Source organism: Syngnathoides biaculeatus, chromosome 14 (assembly GCF_019802595.1).
Source record: "Syngnathoides biaculeatus isolate LvHL_M chromosome 14, ASM1980259v1, whole genome shotgun sequence".
Classification (NCBI taxonomy): Eukaryota; Metazoa; Chordata; class Actinopteri; order Syngnathiformes; family Syngnathidae; genus Syngnathoides; species Syngnathoides biaculeatus.
The window spans coordinates 22,270,526-22,285,511 of NC_084653.1; the positions used below are offsets into that span (position 1 = coordinate 22,270,526).

Here is a 14,986-nt window from a genome sequence, read left to right on the forward strand (position 1 = left end):
TGGGGGCTGCTTCGGGTGGCATGAGCAGCTGTTGACAGAGAAGTGAGATCTACCGGTTGCCATAGCAACATTTGTATTGCCCACGGTGCGTGTGCGTGGCGCCCGTGTTTAGAGCTTGTTTGTGCAGTCCTCGTGATGCCGGAAAAATAATTGCCCGGCCCAGGCTTTTGTGTTGACGACTTGCCACCTCAAGGACGACGTTTCTGTTTTTTTTTTTTTTTTTTTTTTTTTGCTTTGCTCTTGGGAATATATATACATGTACTAACGAAAGACGTGGCTGCCAATGTTTTGTCATATATAGATCGCCTCATTTCTAACATTTCCTTTTGAAAAAGTGATAGTTTCACATCCTGTCGGGAGTGGGGTCGCTCTTTGTATCATCGCCGTCACCGCACTCTCACTTCTCTACACGTGTTTGCTGTATCGCAGATGCACGCTTGTTCTTTGACACACAACATAAAGAACCTGTCACGCTGTCTGACGGCGGCCTAGATTTTACGCCGCTTTATGTCGCCAATATAGCCTCTATCATTTTTTGTACGTTCATAAAGACATCAGTGATTTGTGTTGTGTTAAACAAGTGTCTGGTTTGTATTTGGAAGAGCCATTAAGGCGCAAGATTTTTGTATTGTACGTCCATAATGCTGCACTGAGGCACTGTGTCCCACAATCTCCTGCATGCACACAATATATTCATTGCCACCCACCCCCACACTGTCATATACACACGCAGGCCTGCCTGCTCCTGCTCCCAACAGCATCCATATCGGGCTATTTGACTGATAGGATGGGGTTGGAAACAATAAATTGTTTTGTCTTCATTTTGTACGGCGGTACCTTGAAAGTCAAAACGTTTTAAAGCGCCGAAACCTTGGAATTCGACCACAATATTTCCAAAAACTACATTTGAAGTTGTACACACACACACACACACACACACACACACACACACACACACATATATATATATATATATATATTATATATATATATATATATAATATATATATATATATATTATTTTTTTTTTTTACATCAAGATTATCGTGCTTCAAACAATGCAATTTACCATATTTTCCGCATTATAAGGCGCACCACCTTCAATAAATGACTTATTTTAAAAACATTTTCACATATAAGGTGCACCGCATTATAAGGCGCATAGAATAGATGCTACAGTAGAGACTGGGGTTACGTTACATTCCATTAGATCAGTGATTTCCAACCGTTATAGAGCCAAGGCACATATGTGAATTTAGACTAATGTCCCCTTTTGTTCATACCGGCAAAATGCGACAAGGGAGTTGTTTTGCGTTTCTGACATTTTAATCTTACACACATCAACACAACACAGACGCGATTAAATAGCTAACACAAAATAGGTATTCAAGAATAGAGTAGTTAAGCCACAACGGCGAACGAGTGTTCCCAAACAAGCAAATGTTCGTCCCAGCGGGTACTGCAAGTTAGCGAAAGTTCCAGCCGCTCCAAAAAAAAAAAAAAAAAAAAAAAAGTGGCAGGAGTCCGTGCAGTTGGTGTTCCAAGGAGCGTAGTTTCCCAGAGCAGCGGTGAGGTCGTAAGAAGTTGCCCTCGTTGGCCGTCTTTCTCGTCCTTATATAGGTAATCCTTGAAACGTTTCAGACTGCCGCGTCACAAAGGACACAAAGAGTTCGCGTCACACGATCCCCAAGAGCATTAGAGGAAACCGCATCACATCATAGGGACTTAACAGTATGAAAGGAATTAGTGTCACAAAGACACACATTATAACAACTTAAAAGCATAATAGGAAAATAAAGAGGCCAAAGAATTAAAAATATACACACCTACACGTAATTGATCCATATATAGGGGGCACCAGATTTTAAGGGGCACTGTCAGCTTTTGAGAAAATTAAAGGCTTTTAGATGCGCCTTATAGTACGGAAAATATGGTACTCCACTTAAATTCAGCCATAATCAAAAGATTAACTGCATGTTTTGAATTTTCCGCTTTCTATTTGCGACTCTTTTTTTCTCTGAAAAGTAAAATACAGCAGTAGGAGGACAAGAAGAATGTTAGAGGAAAGCCACTTGAAGTTACCTTAAAGAAAGATGACTCATTTCAGGCAGAAACACTCCGGCGGTGCAAAAGTAATTAAAAATAAAAAAAAATGTTTTCAATGCTATGCCAGTCAGAGATGTTTGCCAGTATCCATGCGGATGTGTTCTTTGAAGCACTGTTACCTGTTTCTGGTTGTTGTTTGTTTTCTACTTCCTGTTCTTTCCCATTTCCTATTGGAATTTGGTTTGATATTCTGTCGAAGGGCTTGTGGTGTCCCAGTTGTTATAACAGAAGAATGTTGGCTTCTCACACAAGGTGTAGGCTTGTTGTGTAGTGTTCGAGTTTTTTGAGTTACCTCTGTACTTGTTTTATTATCCACGTTATGCATCAGAACACTGATGACTTGCTGGCGGTTAGGCCCCTTTGCGGCCATTTGTTCAATGTCAAAACATTTTAATGCATTACCTCGCCGCCCCCATTTTTGAATCTGGGTCTGACATAATGGAAATGAGTCCACATTAGATGGTTGCATCTATAATACGCAACAGAAGTTTGGGTCTGAGGTCTCACAGGCTTGTTGTTAAAAGAAAATAGTCCTGTTGATGTGAGGAGTTGAATTGAAGGCAATTTAAAGGCAGGCGCTCTGCAGTAGTGCTGTTGAAATGAGCCAACCGAAATGGCTCATTGCTTGATACGACTGCACCATACGAACGTCGTCTAGCGCTGCACCGGCATGTTTTTTCATATTTCATAGAGGTCAGTGTTTCCCACAGAATTCGATTCGGCCAGTGGTGACTCCGTAGGCTGTTTTTGTGTGACTAACCCTGCTATTTCCTCATTTACGTGCATATTATTCATTCGAGCGAGCTATCTCGCGTTCGCATCTGACCCATTATCGCTTATTAGCAGGCCCCGTTTCCGACCGGTCCTAAAAGCGAATCACATGATCTTCTGCTTTGATTATCAACCGCGAGATACTTAGCACATTTACAGTAATCCACCGGAAATCCATGTGGTCATTTGGAGTACGGACTTTAAGGGGTGGGCTGATTTGCGGCTCCATCCATAATCCATGGGTCTCGATTCAAAGATGGGGCGAATTGACATATTGCACGCATGCTTCCCAAGTTTCAAGTTTTTTTGTATGTTGACCGATAAATAGCATTTTATGATGATTGGAAGATCAGATTTAATGTCATAATTCTCCAGATAATCTGATAATGATTACCGTATTTTCCGCACTGTAAGGCACACCTTTAAAAGCCTTTAATTTTCTCAAAAGCCGATGGTGCGCCTTATAATCCGGTGCGCCTTATATATGAATCTATATTGAGCCTTTAATGCAGTTCCATCTAATGGATGCATAACGTAACCCCAGCCTCTACTGTTGCGTCTATTCTATGCGCCTTAAATATGATTTTTTTAAAATTTATTTATTTATTTTTTTTTTAGATAAGCCATTCATTGGGGGTGCGCCTTATAGTGTGGAAAATACGGTAGTTTTGGAAAAGACATTTACTCCGCGTCACTATCACGTCCAGTATATTATAATCAAAAAGCTATTTCATTTTTTTTACCTTGTGACGTGTCTTTTAATGCGATACTGTAAAAATTTGACTGACAGTAAATTTATTTAAAAAAAAAAACACGTTATTGGACAGACAATACATAATGCCTGGCTCAGACTATAAGACATATTTGGTCTTTCACGATTGTCAGACTACTGCAATAAAATCTTGTACATGTATTGTGATAACACTGTGGCCAATCCTTATTTATGTATAAATATTGAATTCTTACGCAGCTCCATCTAATCGATGCGTAACGTAACCCCAGCCTGTACTGTAGCGTCTATTCTATGCGCCTTATAATACGGTGCGGCTTATATATGAAAAAAAGCTTGAAAATAGGCCATTCTTTGAAGGTGCACCTTATAATGCGGCGCGCCTTATAGTGCGGAAAATATGGTATATTTATTAAATGAACCACTCATTTAATGGATCAATAGTGTGTGATACATTATTTTTTTTTGTCCATCGTGAATGTTCCTACAAATATCCAAATGTCCTTTATTTCCGCCTTCTCAGTGGATGGTATGATGTCTCATTGTTTACCAAGCTAACTCTTCCGTCACATGGTCTTGGCACCTCTGAAGGAAACGCAACCCCGATCAGGGTTTACTGAGCCGAAGCATAATGTTGCAAGCTGAACTGAACTCCACACACAACGGTGTCCTTTTGTATTGTTTGCAGTTGTGGGAATAGAATCATGGAAATGCAAAAGAGACCAAATTCACGAGAAGAATTAATCGCATTGAAACGATACCAGGCTTTGTCTTTAAAGAGTATAAGGCTCTCGACGTTGTGTTTCTGCAGTGATTATCACACAGCTCCAGTTGGCAAAGTGGGAGTTTGTTAAGATGCTCCCATGTGACTCGAGGCTTCCGTGATGAATCCTTTCGGCGACCGTTGTTGTTGTTTGTCCCATCCCCCGTTTATTGAGCAAGGGGAGTACGCAGTAGATACGCTCATATGCAACAATCGCATATGCGGTTATTTATCGAAAGAGAATGCTTATGTAAGCCTTGTTTTTTTATCTGAAAATCTACCGAATAATGGGGTCTTGTCCGACCTTCCGGCGGTATCGGCGTTACCGTCGCTGACCCAGTTCATTGCGAAGCTGTAGGTTGGGGGCAGCGGGTCGCGTGGGGCGGGCGGACTGTTTGTGCCAGGCCGAGATCTGTCGCTGTGTCACTTTGAAAGCGATCATCAGCAGGTGATTTCATTATCCGTCGTGGCTTAAAGGAATGTTAACCGCTGGGTAATTTGCTGACCTACATTGCTGGCGCTGAGTGACTCAGAGAGAGAGAGAGAGAGAGAGAGAGAGAGAGAGAGAGAGAGAGAGAGAGAGACAGACAGACAGACAGAGAGACAGACAGAGAGACAGACAGACAGACAGAGAGACAGACAGACAGACAGAGAGACAGACAGACAGACAAGCACACGTCGGATCAGGATTGGCAATGGGAGCTGTGGCTGAAACCAGTTCTGACTCTGAAGTAGTACAGTGTTTTTATTCCTGCCTTTGGATATAAATCGAGCGGTCGTCAGTGTTATCAGTAAGCCCACCTGTGTTTTCCTGCTGTGCGGGGGCACGCGATGAAGTGCACAAATTGCTGTTGTGATCACCTGTTTTTCCAATGATTATTTATCACCCTGCCCCCATTCCACCATTTCTCTCCGTCTCTCGCCTCTGCTTCCCATCCCCCACACTCCCAGGCCCGAGCTCCCCCCCCCAAGACTGCAGCCCAACCAGAAGCTTCAAAGGCGGGTTTTACTCAGCAGAGCAGTTCAAGAGAAAATGGCTGCTGTTTCCAGGTCTTGTTTGCACATCTGTCAGGAGGTGACTGTTCAGGAGAAAATGGGGTCCCTGGTATGCTGGTTTTTCAGCAGCATTCTTTTCACAGACCTGCATGTGCTGGAGATGGCTGCTTTTTTTTTGTGTTTTGTTTTGTGCATTCAAATCAACATCCTGTTCCTTCAAAATTGCGTGATATTATGAAGTGATTTTGAATGACAGCGCTCTTTGTTTCATCCGTACAGCTCTCTACAAACACTTATTTTGACACGAGAATGTGTGGATTGAATGAAAGCTTGACGCTGTACCGTACAGCAATAGGTAGATTGGACCCTACAGCTACATAGTAGCCTATTGTCTATTTTTAGGTCGCCATCAATGCAGCACAGCCGAGGCTCAGTGACTTGAGTGCAAAAGATGTCTTTGCATACGCCTCCATTGCCCTAAATGTTAGTGTTGCAGCATTTCTTTAGGCTTCACTTTTCAGCACTTAATACATGCGCAGGCATATGGAAAGTGGAGGATAGGAAACTACAGTTAGTGGTAAAGTATGAAGGGCTTTGTGGTGGGGAGTTCCATCTGTATTTTGTGTTCCATACACAGGGTAGCCTGACATTTACGCTTGGTTGTACAAGTGCATTGACTATCGTGTGAATATCGGATCTTTAATACTAGGTATGAGCATTTGGCTACATTTCTATAATCAAGATGTTGTTTTTAAGGAGAGTCAACTGCGGACGGCTTAGCTTTGACTTAATGTTGTTGTTCTTTAGACCAGTGATTCCCAAACAGTGTGCCGGCGTACATTAGTGTGCCGTGAGCGCTCTTCAAGTGTGCCGTGGTAAGTTATCAAATTTTATGTAATTGCTAAAAAAAAAAACCCCATTTATTCCAAGAAATAATGTATCTTTATTCATCTATTAATGCCATTGAGGCACAATGACAGACGGAACTATTAGATGGCAGGAAGTACATACAGTAATTAATCGATCCATTTTTGGTGACATTTACTTTTGTTGGTGTGCCGTGGGATTTTTCAATTGTAAAACATGTGCCTGGGCTCTATAAAGGTTGGAAATCACTGCTTTAGACAGCAGTGCCTCTGGTGGGGGAAGCCTGGTAGTGCATGACATTACAGTGTGCCCTTGCCGATTCGCGGCTCACCATTCGCAGCCCCGAATATTATCGGATTTTGGTCTCTTGAGTCTTTTTTTGTTTTAATTTACTGTATTTTCACAGTTGTAAAGGTCTTAAATTCTCTTCTAAATAGATGGGGCGGCACATGAGACATGGCGCCTTACATTGTGGTCCACAAATATTGTTGGGTGACTTGTCCAACAAAGTACACTTTAACACAATGGTTAGAGCAGGGGCACGCAGACTTTTTTTTTTTTTTTACCCCAAGATCTACTTCTCAATAAGCCTTTTGTTGGCCGCCTCCCATTCCGTCTGAAAGGTGATACGTTTTTTTCTTCTTTACTGCAGCATCCATACTCATGTTTGTTAAGATTTCTTAAGCGAGATCTTAAAATATGGGGGGAACTCACTGACAGCATGTTTTGCTGTACTGTCGTCGTTTGCACATGCACGGTGAGCTTAAGTTAAAAAAGAAAACGACTGTTTTTTTTTTTTTTTTTTTTTTTTGGCATGCCGACATGATCAACCGAAACTCCCTCGATCGTCGCATTGAGCACCCCTGGGTTAGACTATTAGCATGTATGCCAAAAGTGTTCAAGCGTGTATGAAACCTACCATATGATGGCGCTCCCGAGGCAACGAGGAACAATTGCATTGCACATCTGCAAGCAGAAGAAGCTTACATACCCCTACACACTGGCTGTGTAGTTTTGATGCGATGCAGTGAGTGTGTACAACATCGTCTGCAATGACCTGGTTACACGGGCAGTGTGTGAAGTAATGTCAGCTTCTTCTGCTTACAGATGTGTAATGCACTTGTTCCGCACTGCCTCGTGAGCGCCATCATTATGGTAGCTCACGTACATGCTAAAATACGTGCTTGCATGCATGCTGACAGTGTTACCAGTGTCTATTAATACTGCATCCATTATTTGCAGGTTTTTGATATTCCAGGGGGTGTAAGGAACGTAACCCCCGTGAATAACTGGGGAACACTGTACTAGTTAAAGGAAAATTCCGGTAGTTTGGAGTAACAATATATCCAATAGGTCATGTAATATGTACTCTATCTTGATAATGTGATGTTAAATCCTCTCTCATTTAATAGTGTTTTTTTAGAAGATTTTTATCGAAAATTACGAATTTTTAGTGGCGCCGCCATTTTCGCGAGTCACATGACTGACGTGCGCGGATGGGATGTGTTACGCGGGGTCCCAACGCTCGATTACATGGGACACCATTATGGCCAGTGCTGATTTCTTGGATTTATCCTCATCTGATGAAGAAATAGCAGTATCGGTTAATCGGGAAGACGGAGGAATACTTCCATACTGATTTGAACCGGTGGCTGTAAATAATGTTGAATATTCCGATGGTTCTTCAGGTGGAATGACGCGGAGTCTGACGAGCGAGGATTATCAAGGTAGTGTACATATTACATGACCTATTGAAGACATTGTTACTCGAAACCACCGGAATTTTCCTTGAACAATCAATTCCATGCGTTAATGTGCCCATCTCTAATAAATCGGATCAAAATATACTGTACATAACTGTTCTAGGGATTTTGCATCTCTGCAAGAAAGCTCCCTGTCAGACAAGTATCACCACTTAGCGTTTGGTTGAAAAATCACTTGTTGACGTAATGCTCCTCTCCTCCCTCATAACTACATTAGTGAAGTAATTAGCAGTGTGACATAATTTACGAGCCAGCATCGGTACGTTGTCGTTCAACAGGTTGTCTTTCATTTCAAAAGAAAAAAGGCAGAAGTACCTGTGTTGTTTGGGTGTATGCTTTTTCATGCGTATTTTGAAAGGCTTTGGTACAAGCTAATCAGTCTGTACGTTAAAGTAGAGATGGATGATTATATGATAGCGATTATTCATTGCGCTAAATTTCGATCAGATTGTGCGTGATGACTCAGTCAATCACGGCGGGAATGTACGCGACAACAGCCACTAAGAGTTGTTGACCTTTTCCTGATCCACTTTCATTTGCAAGTTGTAGAAGGAAGCATGATTGAATAAATCCATCCATTTTCCGAGGCGCTTATCCCCACGAGGGTCGCGGGAATGCTGGGGCCAATCCCAGGTGCAGAAGGTGGGGTACTACTACTAGTTAGCCTATCTGCCCCACAGTTCTGAGTTTGCATCCTCTCCTCGGGCCTGGGTTGCTTTTCTCCGAGTATTCGGGTTTCCTCCCACATCCCCAAAACATGCACGCAAAGTTGATTGACGACTCTAAATTGTTTGTGCGAATGTGAGTGCAAATAATTGTTTATAAGTGCCCTGCGATTGGCCGGCGACCAGTTCAGGGCGTACCCTGCTTCTCCCCCAGGCGGGATGGCATAATCTGTACGGAATATGGATGGATTTGTTTAACTCGCATTTAACATTAATAAAATGTAGAAATACTCTCTAGCTTCATTAATTTTCAGTGCAGGTGCTTTAAAAATGCCAAGAATACAGTATGAAGCAAATTGTGAAATATGACAAAAATGATTACAATATGACAAAAAAATTATAATTTTTTTTTCAGCCCTTTATTAAAATATTAAAAGTATCCTCAAGAAGTCCCATTGTCTTCACTTGCATCGGGACAAAAGCTGGCCAAAAGATGGATGGATGCATTGATTTTATTTATTTATTTTTTTAAATAGCCATCATCTACGTGAAAGTCATTTTCTTTTGCCCTTCAAAATGGCAATAGTTTTTTTTTTTTTCCTCCTCACGTCATTTTCTTCTCGTACGTTTATATTTAGTTGTCGTGTTGGAAATGTACCTGAAGTGCTCCGCAAAGCAAGCCGAAGGGCTACGATATTACTTTTGCTTTCCGTGCTCGCGACACCGATGATGTTTGTTGCGACTCTCTGCTCGAGACCAGCGTGACAGACGTGAGCGTTCCCATGACAACAAGGTTACGCCCTTAAAGGTGTACGCGCGTGCGGAGTCAACTGTCATAACGATAACGTTTGTAGCCGGTGGCTGTTTCATGAAACTGTGGTTTTCTGTATTGTTTATTCTTTCGCACAACAAGTCACATCCTGTACACACCAGCAAAACTTTACACTTACCTCATTTTAAAAATAGCAACAAGCGACAGCCACAGAAAGGACAGTAAAGGTGGTAGTTTTATGAGCTGCTATCGCTTGATAGAATTAACGCTAAAACTGGTGAAAACAGATCTGTATCTCTCCCCTTTTGCCTCGTAGACTTTTTCCATTCAAGTTCAAATAAGATTAGAACTGACAAGCTAAGCAAAAGAGCCTTTCATAGTCCACTCGTCACTTCAGTGTGGATAAACCTTGAAGCATTTTGTCAGATACGGAGGCCCAGGTTGTAATGTAACAGATCAGAGGCGGTCTGATTGATGCTGATCCCTTCCTCCATCTCTAGCGGGGCTCCGACCCCCTCCAGGCTTCCTGGGAATTAAGTGTGCAGCACTCGGTTTGTTTTTGTTGTTGTTGTTGTTGTTGTTGTGACTGAGCTTTTCTGAGGCTAGCCCCCTCAAGTGTGAGCTAATGGGCTTTGTGGTCAAACGAGGACACAGTCGCTAAGGCTCACAAGTGTTTTTGTTTCCATGCAGAAAGAGAGGCAGGCGCATTTTGCTTTTTTGAATGAATTTGTCGAAGAAAATGGTGAAGTCTTTGGGATGTGAAAGGTGTAGTCAGTAATAACGTCTTACAAATGCTGTCACTGTCTCCTGCTTTTCTCCATTTGTAATTTGCTGGACATTTTTAATCAGGTGCTTCCTTTTAATAGCTCCGTCTGCCCCACCGGGAAACGGGGGGGAACAAAACACATTGTGCCTGCCTGAATTAAGAATGTTAGTTTAATTACAGAACCACTCGCTGTGGTACATTAAGGTGAGCTCCCATAACAAAGATTATGCCAAGGTGAAACGGCGCATAATTCCTTTTGAGGAACTTCTTCACCCCCTCTGGCTGTGAGCTCTTCGGTAATTGGGACAACACTGTTGTCTGTATTTTTGCTCTATCGCTCTTGTTGCTACGTTACCAAAGGGGAATTGGAGCGACCGCAGGCGGTGTTAGCAATTCAAGTTGGACAACCGTACATGCCTCATACCTGATGCAACATTGATTTGTCTTTGTGAATCCTCCTTAGATCCTTTTGATTTCTCTATTTTGAAGCAGAAAACTAAGCTTGTCCGTGTTCATGACTCATTGGAGGAGCTGTTGACTGTCACACCCCCCCGGCCCCAAACACACACACACACGCAAACTATTTTTTGGGAGATTATAACACAATGTCCGCAACTACTTGCCGAACATTGGTATCAGAAAGTTAAGAATCATGCAGAATTTGTGTGGGTGGCTTTATATGAATATTTTACTCATCCCTTCTATCTCGTGTAAGTCTTGGCGTTTAGCACCAGATCATGAATTTTTCTCCGGTCCTCCGTGGTGTGGAGGCACGGTGGCTCAGCTGGTAAAGCGTTGGCCTCACGGTTCGGACCCGCCCGTGTGGAGTTTGCATGTTCTCCCCGTGCCTGCGTGGGTTTTCTCCGGGCACCCCGGTTTCCTCCCACGTCCCAAAAACATGCAACATTAATTGGACACTCGAAATTCCTCTTAGATGTGATTGTGAGTGCGGCTATTTGTGTCGATGTGCCCTGCGATTGACTGGCAGCCAGTTCAGGGTGTACCCCGGCTCCTGCCCGTTGACAGCTGGATTAGGCTCCGGCACTCCCTTGACCATTGTGAGGATAAGCGGGAGTAATGGGGCAATTTGCATAGTTTTATAAGCGGTGAAGAAAATGGATGGATGGACTCCGTGGTGTGCCCTGTCACAAGGGACACAACTTGGTTTTGTGTGGTAACCCAAACGTATATTCCAGAATTGGTTGAGAAAATATGAACCTTGTCTGCACGTGGTCGTCGGGCAGTCATTCCTTGACGTTCTTACCATTAGTGTGGAAAAGGTAGAGATGTATTGTTGCAATGATGTGATTCCCGAGACGTAATATTAATTATTCCTGCTTCTGTTCCATATGTCTCTCTCTACAGGAGTGAGCCGAGCCTTCCAGCAGACTTCCACTGTTTCTTTGGGCTAAAATGAGTATTACCAGTGACGAAGTGAACTTCTTGGTCTACAGATACCTCCAAGAATCAGGTTGGTCTTGCAAAGCTGGGATTGGTGCACTTCGTCAAGTTTGTTTCTAAATGAACAGAGGGGGAAAAAAATTATTTGGGCCATGGAAATAAACGGCTTTCAAAATGCTAGTTTTAAACACACGGCCATTATTGTGCCCGATCGTGTCCTGTGTCCTGCATGCTAAGTTTCCTGTTTAGACACGCTGAGCGTAAACGACAATGGCAGACCGCGGCTCGGATGAAGCGTGCACATTTCTGACTGCCGCCGAGCCCTGTGGACTCGCATTACTTAGAAATGAGAAATTCTACACGTACGCACGGGCCTATGAAGACGTATTCAAATGACAGTTTCAGATAAGGCCTGCAAGAATGAACAGTTGATGCACACGCGCGTAGTGTTTATTTCCAAAGTGACATGGCCAACTACTGGCCCGGCATAAATGTTAAAGCATCTTCAGTTGCAATCTGTAATTTTTTTCAACAAAATGTGGGTGTCATGTCAATGTACAGTGACGTAAGACACATAAACCCCAACAATTTTGTTCGGAATACTCAGATTCTTTTCAGATTAAATATTTTCTGTACTATAGCACTGCAATGGTTAATCCAATGATTTGATGACAAAAATCACAAAATCTCTGCCTAGAAGCATCACAGGGATCATTTTCGCACACGGACTAATGTTACAGCAGTCACGTGTGGAGAAAAAAGATGGTGTGATGGCAGCAACACGGGGATAAAGTCCATTAGAGCCAAAGAATGTCGAAAGTTTGAAATCATTTCACATTCAAGTAAGGAGATTAAAGTGTACGGAATGTCATTTCTAACGCAAATTATTTTTTTTACCCAAAAATATAAGTGTTTATGACTTAAAGTCGGCGACCTTTGACCTAGTTTCTCTTGCCTGCGAAACGACTCAATTTGTGGGTGGACCTCTGACGTCACAAAATTTGGGATGGGCTGTTTTGGAACAACGATAAGTCTTTTGTATTCACGGTGAAGAAAAACCCATTCGTTTAGAGAATTCCTCAGTGATTGTAAGCTAAAACCAATCTGTAAAAATGATTTATTATTAAAACTGTGCCAAACAAAAATCAGCGTTCATCTGAGATGACACGCCGTGGCGATCCCTAACGGGACAAGCCGAAAGAAAGCAGTATTATATTATTACTTATTTGTGAAAATATACCAAGTTAGACTACGTTATCTGCTTCTGTGTGTTTAGACGCAATAATAAGCATTTTATACGCAAAGTAGTTCCCGCGGTTGTCGCGTACCAAATCACAAAATATACGGCGTTCACATAATTTCAAAACAAGACCGAAAACTTCGTGTATACATTCAGAATATCGAAGCCTTTACGATATTTCAGTTTATGACTAACTAAACCAAACAAGAACATCACAAACGCTTACCGGTCGATATTTCCAACACGAGGCATATCCTCCACGATGGGTCTGACTGCTGTGTCGGCTTTTTCGGATTCGAACGCGCGTGCCGTCTAATCGGCTCAAATTGCTAACCTTTAACGCTCGTATTCTTCAAAGTCTTCATGGGACCCTTCAGAATAACGTTGATTGCTCGAATTATCGGAAAATTCATCACCGTTCTTATAGTGTATTCCTACGGGATCTGTGTTGTTGTCACGACGTCCTACGTCACGCCCCCGATCGGCTGTTTCCGCTTCGTTTCCGTCTTTTTTCCGGCGAATCCAGCAATGTGCGATCATTTGTTGCAAATAATCGAAAAATAAAAATGTTTCCTTCATAGCGGATTTAAGATTCGTATTCAGCATAAAAACTATATGATATTAGGAAAAAGGTGCATTGCGGTCCTTCCATTCCCTTTGAGTACAATGTGTACTACATTATGATGATGATAGCTAAGTCAGCGTAGCCTAACATCACTAGTTAGAAACTATTGCAATGCGCCGCAAGTGGTCACATAGAGAAGAATAGACACAGCTGTCACTTTATTGAGCAAACTGTAACAAAACAAACCCATAAAACCCATAAAAAGCAAATTAGTATATTAGCTCCCCATGTCCACAAGTCACGTAATTTCGTTCCACAAGCAGACTGTTAAGAGAGAGCCAATTTTACACTCTTATTCGCTGACGCCAGCTTTACTCAGTAGGTTAGGTCCCGCCTTTTAAAGCCATAAATCGTTAATAATTGAGAATAGAGTTGAATGTGAGGAAAGCGACGCCAAGTGGACAGAAATATTACGTGCACATCGACATGCATGTTATACAATAAAATAAATTACTTGATTAATCAACAAGATGATTGATAGAGTATGCAATTCTAAAATTAGCCCCAAAAAATTCTAAAAATAGCCCAAAATTTTCGCTTTCCATCATACAAAATAATTCGGGTCATTTTTGCCAAATGTGAATTAATACGTACAGAATTTTTTTATTCCATATTGTATCCTACCACCTACTAATATCTCCTACCACAATATACTGTAGCTTCAGGCAATATTATCTGTGTTCGGTTACATAATGACTTTAGGGTGGACTTTATTGAATCTTCCTTTAGAAATGCCAGTATATGATTCAATCATTCATAGAATGTAGGCATTTTATTGAATATTTGTTTTGAAATGTCAGTTTACATTTCAATACTGCGTATATCTTGGCAAATTATTGAAATCTGTGGCGTTCTAGTATGAGCTTTTTCCACACATTTGGGATATCAGTCCAATGTAGCTGACATTTGCATATTTTTTTTTTTTAAGTTTTGACTTCCACAGGTGTCACAACCAGAGAGGTTAAACCGCCGTATTAAATACAATTTTCCATAAACGTTATAATAGAACCCTCTGTTACTCCGTTATGTAAACTGCTTTATAAAGAAAGCACAAAACTGGTTCTGTATAAAATTGAGCGACCGTAAAATCAGTGAGGAAGTGACCATGTCACTCAGTTTTATTTCGTCTTCAGGACTTCACTGCAGTACACTTTGGCGCCGCTCCAAGTAAAGTCCATCTTGGGTGTGACTTGTTGTGGGAGGCGCCTTTTATCACATTAATTCCACATGACACAAATTTGCCAAAAACCTATTCCCAAAACCTTTGTAGGGTCCATAGATCTTTTCACTCCCAATGACTCTCTCACATTTGTTACGTAATTGGGGCTGAGGAAGCAACGGGACTGACAAATATATGATTTTTTTTTTCCAGGTTTCTCCCACTCAGCATTCACCTTTGGCATCGAGAGCCACATCAGCCAGTCCAACATCAATGGAACACTAGTGCCCCCTGCAGCCCTTATCTCCATCCTGCAGAAGGGGCTCCAGTATGTGGAGGCAGAGATAAGCATCAATGAGGTG

At 42.0% G+C, this 14,986-nt stretch overlaps 1 protein-coding gene across 1 annotated transcript in view; it reads left to right on the forward strand.

Annotated features, from left to right (window-relative positions):
- The window catches only part of tbl1x (transducin beta like 1 X-linked), a 42,217-nt gene that overhangs the window by 14,709 nt on the left and 12,522 nt on the right, over positions 1-14,986 (forward strand). The window contains exons 2-3 of the mRNA XM_061841208.1: positions 11,565-11,670; positions 14,838-14,983. Coding sequence (XP_061697192.1) covers positions 11,613-11,670; positions 14,838-14,983 — 204 coding nt within the window. The 5' untranslated portion in view covers positions 11,565-11,612. The remainder of the gene's footprint in view (positions 1-11,564; positions 11,671-14,837; positions 14,984-14,986) is intronic.